Consider the following 12,586-nt stretch of genomic DNA (forward strand, 5'->3'; position numbering starts at 1 on the left):
TTACCTCATTGTAATGTATAGAATACTTTAGGAAACTTAATTAGCCCCTTTCAATCAGAACTATGTGGTGGTTTGTTTAGAGGGTCTTAGGTTATGAGGATACCTTTCCTTCCCCCGGGTATTTTAAAAATGTTTTATTAGTGTATTATAGTTATACATAATTTTGAGGTTAATGCAGACATGATTATGCAAGCACGGAATTTAATTTGCTACAGTTCAGTCCCTAGTAGTCCCCTTTACTTCCAATATGGGATCTTAAAATCCTGATCCCTGTTTCTTCACTAATCATTTACAGAAAACAATGAACAATGTGGAGATGTCTGGGTAGTGAATGTGCTGTTGAGGAGTTTCCTGTGACAGTAGAATTTTGGCCATTTTTGTTGCCCGTATCCCTCCATCTCAGCCACTTAGAAGTTGTTCATCATTACACATAGAGGAGCATGAATGTTACATGGAAAAGTGCTTTTGCAGTAAATGTAAAAAAGAAAACTATATGATAACTTTATGTGGTTACATGGAAGGAAACAATAATGAAAGTTGGATAGTAGGTGACTTTTTTTATTCTGATATTAGTTTATCAGAAAGAATATTGTAGTGTTATTGGCAAAATAAATAATTTCAAATACAAGGTGACCTAGGAAACTGGACTAACTCTTTCTTTTCCTCTTAAGGGTTGAAACCAGATGTGGGGGCTTTCTTCACGTTGATGATTATTGTTTTGCTGGTGGCTTATGCCACCGGAACCATGGCAATGATCCTGGGAGCAGGGGAGAAGACGATGGAAATAAAGACATTTCTTGTGACTGTCTATTTTGTGTTTATGATGGTGAGTGTGAACTGTACTGCTTTGAGAGGGAATCTCTTCCCTTGTTCTTTCCTGCTTCTTCACTTGTCCTTAAAACTTGCTTTTAGGATCCTGTGTGGGACTCCAATGTTTTCAGAGGCCACACAGTGGATATTAGAGAATGTACCACTTTCCTCCTGGTCCTTATGCAATCTTTTTGCTTGAGTCCTAATTTTGCTATTCTAACTTTTAACCAATCCTCACTAATGAGCTTTTAAAAATACTTCTGGGTGATGTATCATGAAACCTTGATAAATTGGAAACTCAAATCCCAGAAGAATTATGATTAGGCAATTCCCTCATAAAAAACAGATTCTGTGCCTGACCTTCATGCTAGTGTTAGAGAATTGCCAGGTCTGTAATCAGCAGAGATGGTTTGGTTTTTGGATTATGTAGGCTTCAAGGCAAAAGTGAAGATCCATGAGGAGTTTGACAGTGTGTGGCATGGGAAGTCTAACTGGAGTGCCTCTTATATTTTGAAAAGAAGTATTGAAAGTACTAGAAATTCCAAAGTCCACAGTGCTGGGTTCCCTCCCTTGTGGGATCCTGAGGTTCTCTTATATCAAAGTATTTCTACATCTTTTGGGATTTTTAAATGTTTACTTAGTTCTAATCTTACATGCTTTAAATTTTTCTCTCAAAATGATGAATCAGCTGATAATTGCTACCAACCTTCTCCCTGTGACATGAACTAAACAGGAGTGCTCATCCTATTAATACACATGTCCATTCTGTTTCAGTAGGAGTTGTTTTTCAATGATACATATTTAGCATAAGCTCTTGCTAAAGTTTAATTTATGAATTTGGCAACTACAATGTATATCATTGAGAAAGGGATCTTGTTATAGTTTCTATGCTGTTGTACAACAAACAAAATATCTTTCAATAAATGAACTTTTCTTTGATGTGATGCTTTGATTAATTATTATGTAAATAATTCCATATGGAACTTAAAAAACCAATCATAAAACCGTATTTCACTCAGAGTTGCTATTGTATACTAAGCACTTAGTTAGGTCCAGTCTAAACATATGCACACACCCTCCAACATTGTCATTGTTCTGCATATCTCAGTACACCTCATATCAGTTAGGACAAGTGTTATGTGAACCTCGTAGCTGTCTCTTGTTAGTCTCTAGCAGTCCTTCCTGGCATCTCCACTATACTGCTTTCTCATAGCTTAAAATAGAGATATTGACTGTGTTCTGCTGAATCCAAATTATAATTATTATTATTATTATTATTCTTTTTGAGTTTTAGGGCTTTGGGGTATTTAAGCTGGCATTCTGAATCCCAAATTGTTCCAACAGGCATGGGTACAAAAAGCAAACCCTTGTAAATGACAACTCTTATTATTGTATAGAAGTAGAGAGGAACATGTGATGCTCAGGATTTTAGATGTCCAGGTTTATGAGGGGGACAGATAGTGGAGGTATAATTTGAGTAGTCAGTACCATCAGCTCTTCGTGTCCATGGGTTCCACATCCAAAGATTCAACCAACCACGGGAATTGGGGGGTGTTAAAACAAAATTTGCATCTGTGCTGTAAATGGACACTTTTTCTTTTCTTGTCATTTGTCCCAAAACCATACAGTATAAATTTTTACTTGGTGGTTGACTTGTATTGTGTTTCAAAAGAAATATGGAAATGGTTTTTTAAAAAATACAGAATTTGCATATTTAAAGCATAAAGGATATGCATAATTGTATCAAATATTATGCCATTATCAAAATTAGAGATATAAGATTGTCAGATATTGGTATCTGTGGGTGGGAGCTGCTGGAGGCTCCTGTAACTAATCCCTGTCAGATACCTAGAGATGACCTTAGTTCTTAATCTTTATTGTATACAGTTGCAGAGCAATTTAAGGACAGAGTCTTGATAATAAAGAATCTCCCAAAATAAGTGGAGTATACTATATAGATTACAGGTACATTGTTCTTACTTTAACACCATAAACTGCCTTAAGCATGCAGAGGTATATACATGCAAAGGACTAAAATCAGTATTTAGAAGTAAGTGGAAGAGATTTCAAGAAAGAGTAGGTCCTAATAGAAATGTTTAGAAGGTTGCAAAGTTCTTATATAGGGTCTTGAGTCTAGAGTCTTCATGACACTTGGTTTTGCTTTTTTTAGGTCATCTTGGGTATGACTCTGAATTTTGGCACCACAACACCTTGGCTCTCATGGATTGAGTACTTGAGTATTCCTCATTATGGCTATATGGTAAGATGTCCACGTCTGCCATTGTAACAGAGCTTCCAAAGTGGGAACAATCAAAATAAATCCTAATCATCTAATTTCCATGGGCATGAACTGTGAACCTCTTTCATCAAGGAATTGTCTTTTAGGGAGGTATCTGGATTTTCCCAATCACATCATTGTTTGAGGAAGAAGAAATCTGGGGGAAAATCTAATTAATAGAAAAGGTTAACTAATTAATGAAAAACATATTTTGTGTTAGTTCAATAGGGAATCAATAAGAGGAAGGGAGACTGAAACACATTGTTTATACTGAAAGTGAAACTAAAAGAATCAGAAGACCATCTAATACCCAGAGCCATACTGGCAAGTTAATCAACTCCAAAGGAAGCTGTGTCTTAACACAGTATAACCAAATTTCTAACTCCCATAATTTCAACTAGTTTTTGATGAAAACAAACAAGAAAACACTGTTATTATAAGTTGACAATGTTCACTATACACTTATTGTATCATTTTAATTATGGTTTTTATTAGGGTTGTAAAATTGAGAGAGAAGAAAGAAGTTTGGGCTATCTAGCCATAGGTCTCCCTTTTTTGCCAATGAGAACCAACGTCCCAAACTTAGGCCTCTTGGTTACCAGGAAAAATATGTCAGCTGCTGTGCTGTGACAAAGGCTGTGAATGTAAGACTTGGTTTATTTTTAGAAACAATAATGAAGATTAAACTTGAGGGCCTAATTGTGATAATTCTTTGGCAACTTTTAATTTTTGCAATAATAGGGATTTAACCTAGGGACCTGTGCATGCTGAGCAAGCACTCTGTCATTGAGCTATTTTCTCAGCCCCTTTTATTTTTTGATACAGGGTCTCCTTACCTTGAGCTGCCCAGGCTGTCCTTGAACTTGCTATCCTCCTGCAATAGTCTCCCCACCAGGAGGGTTTATAGTGTGAAGTTCTGTACCTGGCATCTGGAAATTTCTTGAAATGTAAAACTGTTTATCTTGCCTTTTTCCTGCCCCTTATGATACAGGCTTTGCAACATAATGAATTTTTGGGACAAAACTTCTGTCCAGGACTCAGTACAACCGAAAGCAGTGGCTGTATCAGCTATGTGATGTAAGTTTCCATTTAATGTCATATGAGATTTCTTACCACTGTGATGAGATATAGAAAGTCCCCTGGGTTTAGAGCCCAAGCTCAATGAATCTTTCTGAACGTAAGTCTTCTCACTCACAAAGTGAGATCTTGTACACTAGTGCATGTGAACATGCTGTACTTGTATTCCACTACAGTGTCAATGTTGTATTAAATGTGGAGAAATGTTTGTTTTCTCCCTATGGAAAATTTATTTTGATGTTTTGATTGTGAGTTTGAGTTCTTATTTTTCAGAATATTTAAATTTGAAATGGGTGCTTCAATAGTTTATCAAGGGTTCATCAAGGGTTCGTAGTCTCTGAACTGAACAGATTATATGTTGTCTGTGAGCCCAGCCCATGGACACTAGTAAGAATTAATGAGGCAGTAATGGCATCAAGGGAGGGAACAGTCGCCCCAAGTCCAGGCTCTTCCCTTTGCTCACACATGTGGGAGACATCACGAAATCAAAGACAACTCAGTTGTGTGTGTGTGAGTGTGTGTGTGTGTGTGTGTGTGTATGTGTATGTATGTATATAAACTGACTTGGAATACTTCCTCTCATAGGATGTATCCTTTAAAGGAAAAAAATCATTAAATTGAGAAGAAAGTCTTATTTTCATACACTGTCATTAAAACAGAAATGCAGATTTTAATAAAATTGGAGGATCTTGCTTTAAAATTTTGATGATTCTTTCTTATTAACTTAAGAATCAAAGTCAAACCATTAGCAACAATCATTGAACAGGTAGGCATCATCAAAAAAGAGAATGTTGGAATACTAATACTCGCCTGGATTTTTCAAATAGTATAGAATTAATTCTATACCGACCAGAAAATCTGTGAAGAGGTGTTTTCTTTACTTGCCTGCTCTCTTGTATTTGATCAGGGTGTGGCACGAAATCAGTGCCAAGCTGCTGGTGAGAACAAAGTGGATGGGGAAAAATGGGACCAGATTAGGAGGAGCCACCAGAGGCTTCAGGATCACATGGGCTCATCCTCACAAGAGGAAAGACAGAGCTCCTCTTACAACAAAAAGAAGCCATAGATATTTTTGTAACTGCTAAATTCTAAGAGATGGAACAATAGGCACGAGAATGGCAGCAGGCAATTATTGTGGCTGCAGCAGGTGTTTTTAGTATCAGGTGCTTTTCTACCTGTGGCAGAAATGCTGCATCCTGCTCTGCTCCAGCTGGAGTTCAGTTCTGATTCCTGGGTCTGCAGGTGGCATCCTGGAGCTGAATATCTGGGATGCTCTCCACAGTCTTGATGCAACAGCTGACAGACATGACTTGCTGGAAAGTCTTGCTCCCCTTTGGTCCTTGTTTTAGAATTCTTAGCCTGTATAGTTTATTGTCTTGTGGGTGAGCAGAACTGTGGGGAGCTTTGATCATCTTAGCAAGGGCCGTAGGTGTCATCAGTTAAAGCTGAGGGTGACCCATAGAAGTTAGCTCTAATGGGGAAACTCTCAGTGAAAGTTTACCCTATAGAATATATCCTTTGAAGGGAGCAGCATTATAAATTTGTGAATGAAAGAATCAAAAGGCTAGAAACTTGCTTTACAGCATGTTTCTGTAGGCTTGGCCACGTTTGTTAAGTCTACTCCCTTCCTCTTTCAAATGTGTATATCTATATTCCCTTGGATTGTTTTAAGATATAACTAAACTATTAGATCCAAGTTGCTTAGCACAGTATCTAGCAAAATTGTAAGCACTCAATGACTTTTAGCTATTATATAATAAAGACTAACTCCTATTGATTTGGATAACCTATCAGTTTCTTTAGATACTAGGAATTTACAATAAATAAAAAAAAAATTTAATTGAATTTCAGATGTACCGGTGAAGAATTCTTGACAATCCAAGACATCGATCTCTCACCTTGGGGCTTGTGGAAGAATCTCCTGAGTTTGACTTGTATGATTTTTATTTTCCTCACAATTACCTACCTAAAACTGGTATTTCTCAGAAAATATTCTTAAATTCCCCTTTAATTTACTATGAGTGACTCTTACATTCAAAAGGAGCACCTGGATTTATTTTAAATATTCGATGAAGACTTTCTATAGTTTTTTGATCAGCTGCCATCACACTGTTGTATAGCAACAATTTTTAATATAAACATTTAGAAAAACCACAGCAAGTTGTCTTATACAAGAGAGAACCCACGCTGAAAGCTAATAATGTGCATTACATATTAGCTCATCTCTACAGACAGTAACCAAGAAGAAGAAAATATAGGCTATTTTATTGATGTCAAAAGGAAAATTGAATTCTAGAAATGCTTGTCAAGCTACTAATATCTCTAGTATCAGTATTCTTATCTTCAAAGTGAATAAGCCAGTTGATAGTCCTCCAGTTTTAAAAGGCTATGAATCTCCCATCTGCCATTGTTTAATAAGTAACACATATATGAATGCATTGTGGAAAGTATTAGATCTAAAATATATTAGGAAAACCAGTATTATTTCTAGGAGAAGAAAAGTCACCATGACTGAAAAACATGTCTTTGATAAGCTTATTGAGGTTGGTGGAATTTACTGATACTTACCTACTGGAATTGTAAGAGCTCAAGAGTCTTGGCGCTTTGGGCTACAATTGGAGTAGAGGGCCAGGGGTCTGTAGATGTGGCTCTTGTGCCATTTATGGGACATTCTTCTCTGAAGTCACTTCACTTCCTGGTGTGGTTCAGTGATATATAATCTGGTTGTATCCAAATCTCCTGCAGAGCCTTGCTATGCTACACATCCGGTCCTGCCTGGCACACCACAGCAGCACCTGAAGAGACATCTCTCTGAAGATCTTGCCAGAGCTAGATTTTGCTATTTCCAACTTCCTCTTGGCTCTGAAAATATTACACTTGGGGTTTAATAACTTGTGTATCTTTGGCTACACAAGGTTCCCCCACCACTTGTACACATTTATTTCCAGAAATGGACTTTTCTAGGAATGAGGAAGGATTTACCAGTGCTGTGAACGTGTTTTTGTACAGGAATATATAACCAGGCCTCATTCAGGATTCCCTACGTTCCCACTTCTTTAGTCCACAGAGAGAAACTTATATATCAGTATTTATTCACAAAGCGTGCCTTCCAAAACAACCAAAATCATTAATGCCTACTTTTTCAATTAATAAGACTGTAAACATATCTTTTTACATTTGTCCTCGAATTTTATTGTAAAATTGCCTTTTACTACTTTTTATTGTATTAAGAAACTGATGGTATAAATTCATTGCAGGAATATTTTTGAAAGTGTAAGTTTATTTTCCGTAAGGTGAAAAACAAAACATTACTTCTTTAAAGTTTATTTAAGAATATGTGTATATTCTTATGAATTTTGTTTATATTTTATGAGATATTTTATCATATTTAATATGTAACTGAGGGGCCAGTTAATTTGGCTTAAAATAAAAGAAACCACAAGAATAAATGAATTCTAGTTGCTATTTATACTCCAGTTACTCTTGTCAGGCTATCAAGAAAGACTACAAGAAGACTGTGACCATGGAAGAGTCCTTGGTATGTTGGGGGTGGGAGGGAGGAAGGGAGAAACAGCTGGAAAGAGATGTGTGGAGAGAGATGTTGAAGAGGAAGTGCATATGCCTTTGTGCCAGTCTTTGAAGCCATGTTCATTGATTTTAAATTTGAATTTTATTAACATTTATAGCACTTATAGACTTGAAAAGTAACCCCACTCATTATGAGATGTCTTTGTCCTACTCTAGTGCTTGTTCAATGGGATTTATGTCAGAATGTCAAGGTGGCAGGAATAGAACTTTCGTTGGGTCCTGTGACAGCTCAGGCTCTCACCAAGGATGATATACTGATGGCCACTACTGTGCTTGAGCTCCCAGTAGCAGGGGCTGACACTGAGTCCTTAGTATGGTCCTGCCCTGTTTTGAGATCAGATTGTCTGGCAGCTTGGTGGCAAGATGATTACATGTAATAACTGAATGATTTTTTCTGACATATATGTAGGCTACTGACTTGGGCAGTAGATCCTTATGGAGGTATTACCTTTCTAGAAATATTTTTGTTTTATATATGGCTACTTTGGCCCCTTGATGACAAAATATTTTAATAAATACCATTATACCCTACAAAACCTAAAATATTTATAATCCTTTTGTTTATATATGCTTGCAGACCTTTACCAACACAGTTTGTTCCCAATAGTTGGAATACTCAGGTCCATGAATCAAGCAATATTGCCCTCTCACAATATTGTTTCCATTAACTAATTTTTACAGTTATGCTTTGTGTCTCTGAAGCTTTAGGCCCTGCTGGATTAGAGGTCCTGAATCCTAAAGAGTCAGGGAATACAGGAATACCTAGCACTGGAAATAAAGGAAAGGTTCTATAGGATCTGACCATGTCACTTAGTCACTTTGAGTTTTTCACACTACTAGAATAGCAGCAAAGAATGGAGTTATAATTTTGGTCATCCCTGTCACCTGGGAGGTTCTGGTTGTCACTACATATGGGCAGAAAATTCATAGAGAAAACTTGGAGTTTCCATGCTCCACATGCTGATAGGGGCATGAGAGCCAAGATAATTTTAATAAATATTAAAAAATTCTCTCTCTCTCTCTCTCTCTCTCTCTCTCTCTCTCTCTCTCCTAAAAAAAAAAAAAAAAGAATGAGGACCTTCTAGAAAGGATGGTATAGGAGAGAAGTAAAGAGTTATGACCAGAGTCTGTAACTAGTAGCAGCAGTGGAAACCAGCTATTTCCATGAACCCTCTGTATTATTTTCTAGAGATTACAACTAGTCTCTGAAATAGTACAGGAAGGACTTAAGATGATCATATGTGGGTCTGCATGGTGCAAGAGGTAGACTGAAGTGGGTGCTCCTGCACTTTGGGTTGCATCTGTGGTGGGCAGTTCCATGTGGGCTGACCTCATACTGAGAGCATTCTTCCTCAAGCCTGCGCCACACCTCTCTCCACATTTCTGCTCTTAGGCCTTCTCTAAATCCGAAAGAATTTCAGCTCTTGTGTAAGTATAGCTGGAATTGCAGGTATTAACACTCCATGAGCACCCTTAACCAACAGGGATCAGTCCAGGAAAAAAAGTCCCAGCTTCCTGTTTTGCAGACGAAATTATGGGAGGCATTCCTTCCTGATCAGAGAGAAGGAATCCAGTCCCTTCTGCTTACAGAGAAAACTTCAGCAGTGCACCTCTGTATCAACATTTTTCTTTTCCTGCCTTACTATGTTTCCTACTCCAGTTTCCCAATATTGCCTCCTAAATAAACTACATGAACCAAGTCTTTGTCTTAGCTCTTCTTTCTGGGGAATGCAAACCAAAGTACTCTCCCGGTAAGGCAGAAACAAGTATTTCTTCTGTGACTGCTGTTCACTCATAAAATGCTGTCCTTTTTTACAGAGGAGATAGGCTACAGATGATCTGAGGAATCCACACAAATTCAGAGCTAGTAAATAAGTTCAACAGATGTGCTGAATATAAGATTAAGTTATTAAAGAATGAGTGATTTTCCTTTGTAATAGCAATATACAACTGGAAACATAATGGAAGACAAGATTATGTTTATTATAGAAACAAACCATTAAATAGTAGTGAAAAATCATTGTGGTAAAAACAAACAAACAAAAAAAACATTGAGTGCTGGGGTTGTGGCTCAGTGGTAGAGTGCCTGCCTCGAATGCATGAGGCGCTGGGTTTGATCCTCAGCACCACAGAAAATAAATAAATAAAGATATCATGTCCATTTACAACTAAAAAATATTTTTTTTAAAAATTGATATTAATGAGTACATGAGATTATTAAGAAATTTTAAGAAATAGTAAAAGGACCTAAATGAAGATCTGAATAAATGGAGACTCTGTTTTTGATGTAAAAATGTCAGTTTTTCCCAAACCAATAAATCCAACATAATGCAAATTGAATTTCAGTGGCATTTGTCTCCTCTTTTCCTTTAGGAGCCCTTAAACCTTTTTCTAACGTGTGTATAGAAAAACAGAGGTTCATAAGCGTACCTTGAGTGAGTTAGCAAACAAAAACAAAAATGAAGAGAAGCATTGCCTTCCTACAATGAACATATTTTGCTTTAGACCTGGTACTAAAAATTGTCATGCAGAAAGAGTCATATATGTATATAAAAGTCAAAAGAATTCAAAACCAGACATACATATGTGTGAATGTGAACTATATCAATGATACCATGACCTAATAAAGAAAAACGACTTAACAGAGAATTTTGACACTGGCTCATTATATCCCACAGAGTCACTCTTATCCTGAATTAAATGTGAATGATAAAAACCATAAGTTTAATGAATAAGAATTTGGATATCTTGCAGATGTCTCTTTTCAACTCCCCAAACCCAATAAGGCAAAATATTAGTGGATTTTTACCATGTGGCAATGAAGGAAACATTGGCAGTTTATCAAATGGATGAGAGATATTAACAGTGTCCAAAACTTATATGGAATTAGTGCTAATACGATGCAAGAAACTTAGACACACAGGTGACTTTGATCCAGTTGACAAAAAGGCAGTGAATAAAAACATGCTTGTTTCCCATTAGCTCAAAATATATGATTTTAACAGTTTGAGTAGGCAGTTTTCAAAATGGCAAACTCAGGTGCTTAACAACCATATGAGGGACTGTTCAACCCTTTTAGCAATCAGAAAGGCAAAATAAAATGAGTCTCTCGTTGGCACCATTCCTTTAACAGATGAGGAAGCTGGAAGGCACCAGTGCTGCTGAGGGTGTGGCCAACCCTGGAGTCCTTGTGTGTGTGCTGGGATTGTGACAGGGCAGTCACTCTAGAGGGCAGCCTGAGAGTTCTGGGAAAAAGTCTTTATACACTGGAGTTCCAGCACTCAACACCTATTATATCCCACAGAGGAAGCCATGAAAAGTCAACAAGGGAATGATGTATGCACAAAGATTTCTAAATGGAGGTATTAGAGATAACTGTTCACTGCGAACTTCCTGTCAAATTTCCTGTCAAAAATAATGCAAGTGAGAAGACAACCAATCACATTTTTCAAAGCATAGTCATTTGTTGCTTAACAAAAGGGTACTGTCTGAGAAACACATCATTGGGTGCTTTCATGATGGTATGAACATCATAGTGTGCACTTTCTCAGCCCAAGATGCTACAGCCTATCACACACCTAGGCTGTGTGGCTATCCCTAGGTTACACACATTACAGCATGCTACTGAATGTTGTAGGCATTTGTAGCACAATGATATTTTTGTATCTAAATATATATAAACACAGAAAAGATACAGGTAAAATAGGGCATAGAGGATAATAATGGTACATCTGTACAGGGCACTTCCCATCAATGGAGCTCACAGGGCCAGGAATTGCTCTGGGCAAGTCAATGAGTGGTTAGCGAATGTGAAGGAGCCTCAGAACATCAGTGAGCACTGCTGTAGGCTTTGTAAACACAGTGCACGTAGGCTACACAGAATCTGGAGGGAGAGATATTTTTCTTTCTTCAATAATAAATTAATAGTTATTGTGGCATTTTTACTTTATAAACTTTGAAAATTTTTGATAACTTGACTCTTGTAAAAACATTAACTTAAAGCCCAAACTTACTGTGCAGCTCTGCAAAAAGTTTCTTTATATCTCTGAACTTTACTGTTATTTGAGATTGGGCTGCTGTATCACTCTGTTTTGCTGTCTCTGCCACACAGTGCTTTTTGTGTAACATAAATCTCTTTTCTGACTTTTTTGAAATTTCTTTATTTTGGGGGTTCAGCTGGACTTCTATATGTGTAGTAGGAACATTTTTTTTTTCTTGGAATTTGTTGACCTTTTAAAATCTGTGAACAATCACTTTTGATGATTTGGGGGAAAACTTTATGTTTTTGTCACTTAATATGAACTATAAATTTGTAACTAATTTTACATGCAGACATCATATGTTCTAATAATATATAATATTATATTAATCTACTCTAGCAATTAGCAAAATTAAGATCTCATGGCAGCTTTATGATATAATATGAAGTAAAAAGTCAGTAAAAAGTGTGCACATGTGTTTGAAGTATTTAAATATACATGTATGGTAAAGACTGATAGAAGAGTTTTCAGTAAATATTTCGTTTTCATTTGGCAATATCAGTACCTTTTATTGGCCTTTCAAATTTGAAATTGTTCAGAAACACATTCCTTGTGTTCATTCAACAGACTTATTTGTTTGTTCTGTTACTAGAAGGGATAGGGAATTACTACCATTCACCCAGAGTAGCTTTCCACACAAAGTCCTGTTCCTTAGGTGGGTTAAGTCTGAATCGTGTTCTACACTGTTTGCCAGAATTAACAAATATCTATGGCCAGCCAGCTTGGTATCACGTCCTTTACTGACACTTAAACCTTCCTGTCCTTCCCACTCTGCTGCTCCCATTGCCTCCAC

General features: G+C 36.9%; 1 protein-coding gene across 2 annotated transcripts in view; it reads left to right on the top strand.

The window, feature by feature from the left end:
* Positions 1–7,618, top strand: part of LOC143406444 (broad substrate specificity ATP-binding cassette transporter ABCG2-like) — a 56,745-nt gene extending 49,127 nt beyond the window's left edge. For both annotated transcript variants that reach the window (XM_076865151.2, XM_076865150.2), the window contains exons 13-16: positions 672–826; positions 2,981–3,070; positions 4,080–4,165; positions 6,017–7,618. In XM_076865151.2, the coding sequence (XP_076721266.1) occupies positions 672–826; positions 2,981–3,070; positions 4,080–4,165; positions 6,017–6,164 (479 nt within the window). In that variant the 3' untranslated portion in view covers positions 6,165–7,618. The remainder of the gene's footprint in view (positions 1–671; positions 827–2,980; positions 3,071–4,079; positions 4,166–6,016) is intronic.
* Positions 7,619–12,586: the final 4,968 nt, after the last annotated feature.

This window comes from Callospermophilus lateralis, chromosome 8, assembly GCF_048772815.1.
Source record: "Callospermophilus lateralis isolate mCalLat2 chromosome 8, mCalLat2.hap1, whole genome shotgun sequence".
In the NCBI taxonomy this organism is placed as follows: domain Eukaryota; kingdom Metazoa; phylum Chordata; class Mammalia; order Rodentia; family Sciuridae; genus Callospermophilus; species Callospermophilus lateralis.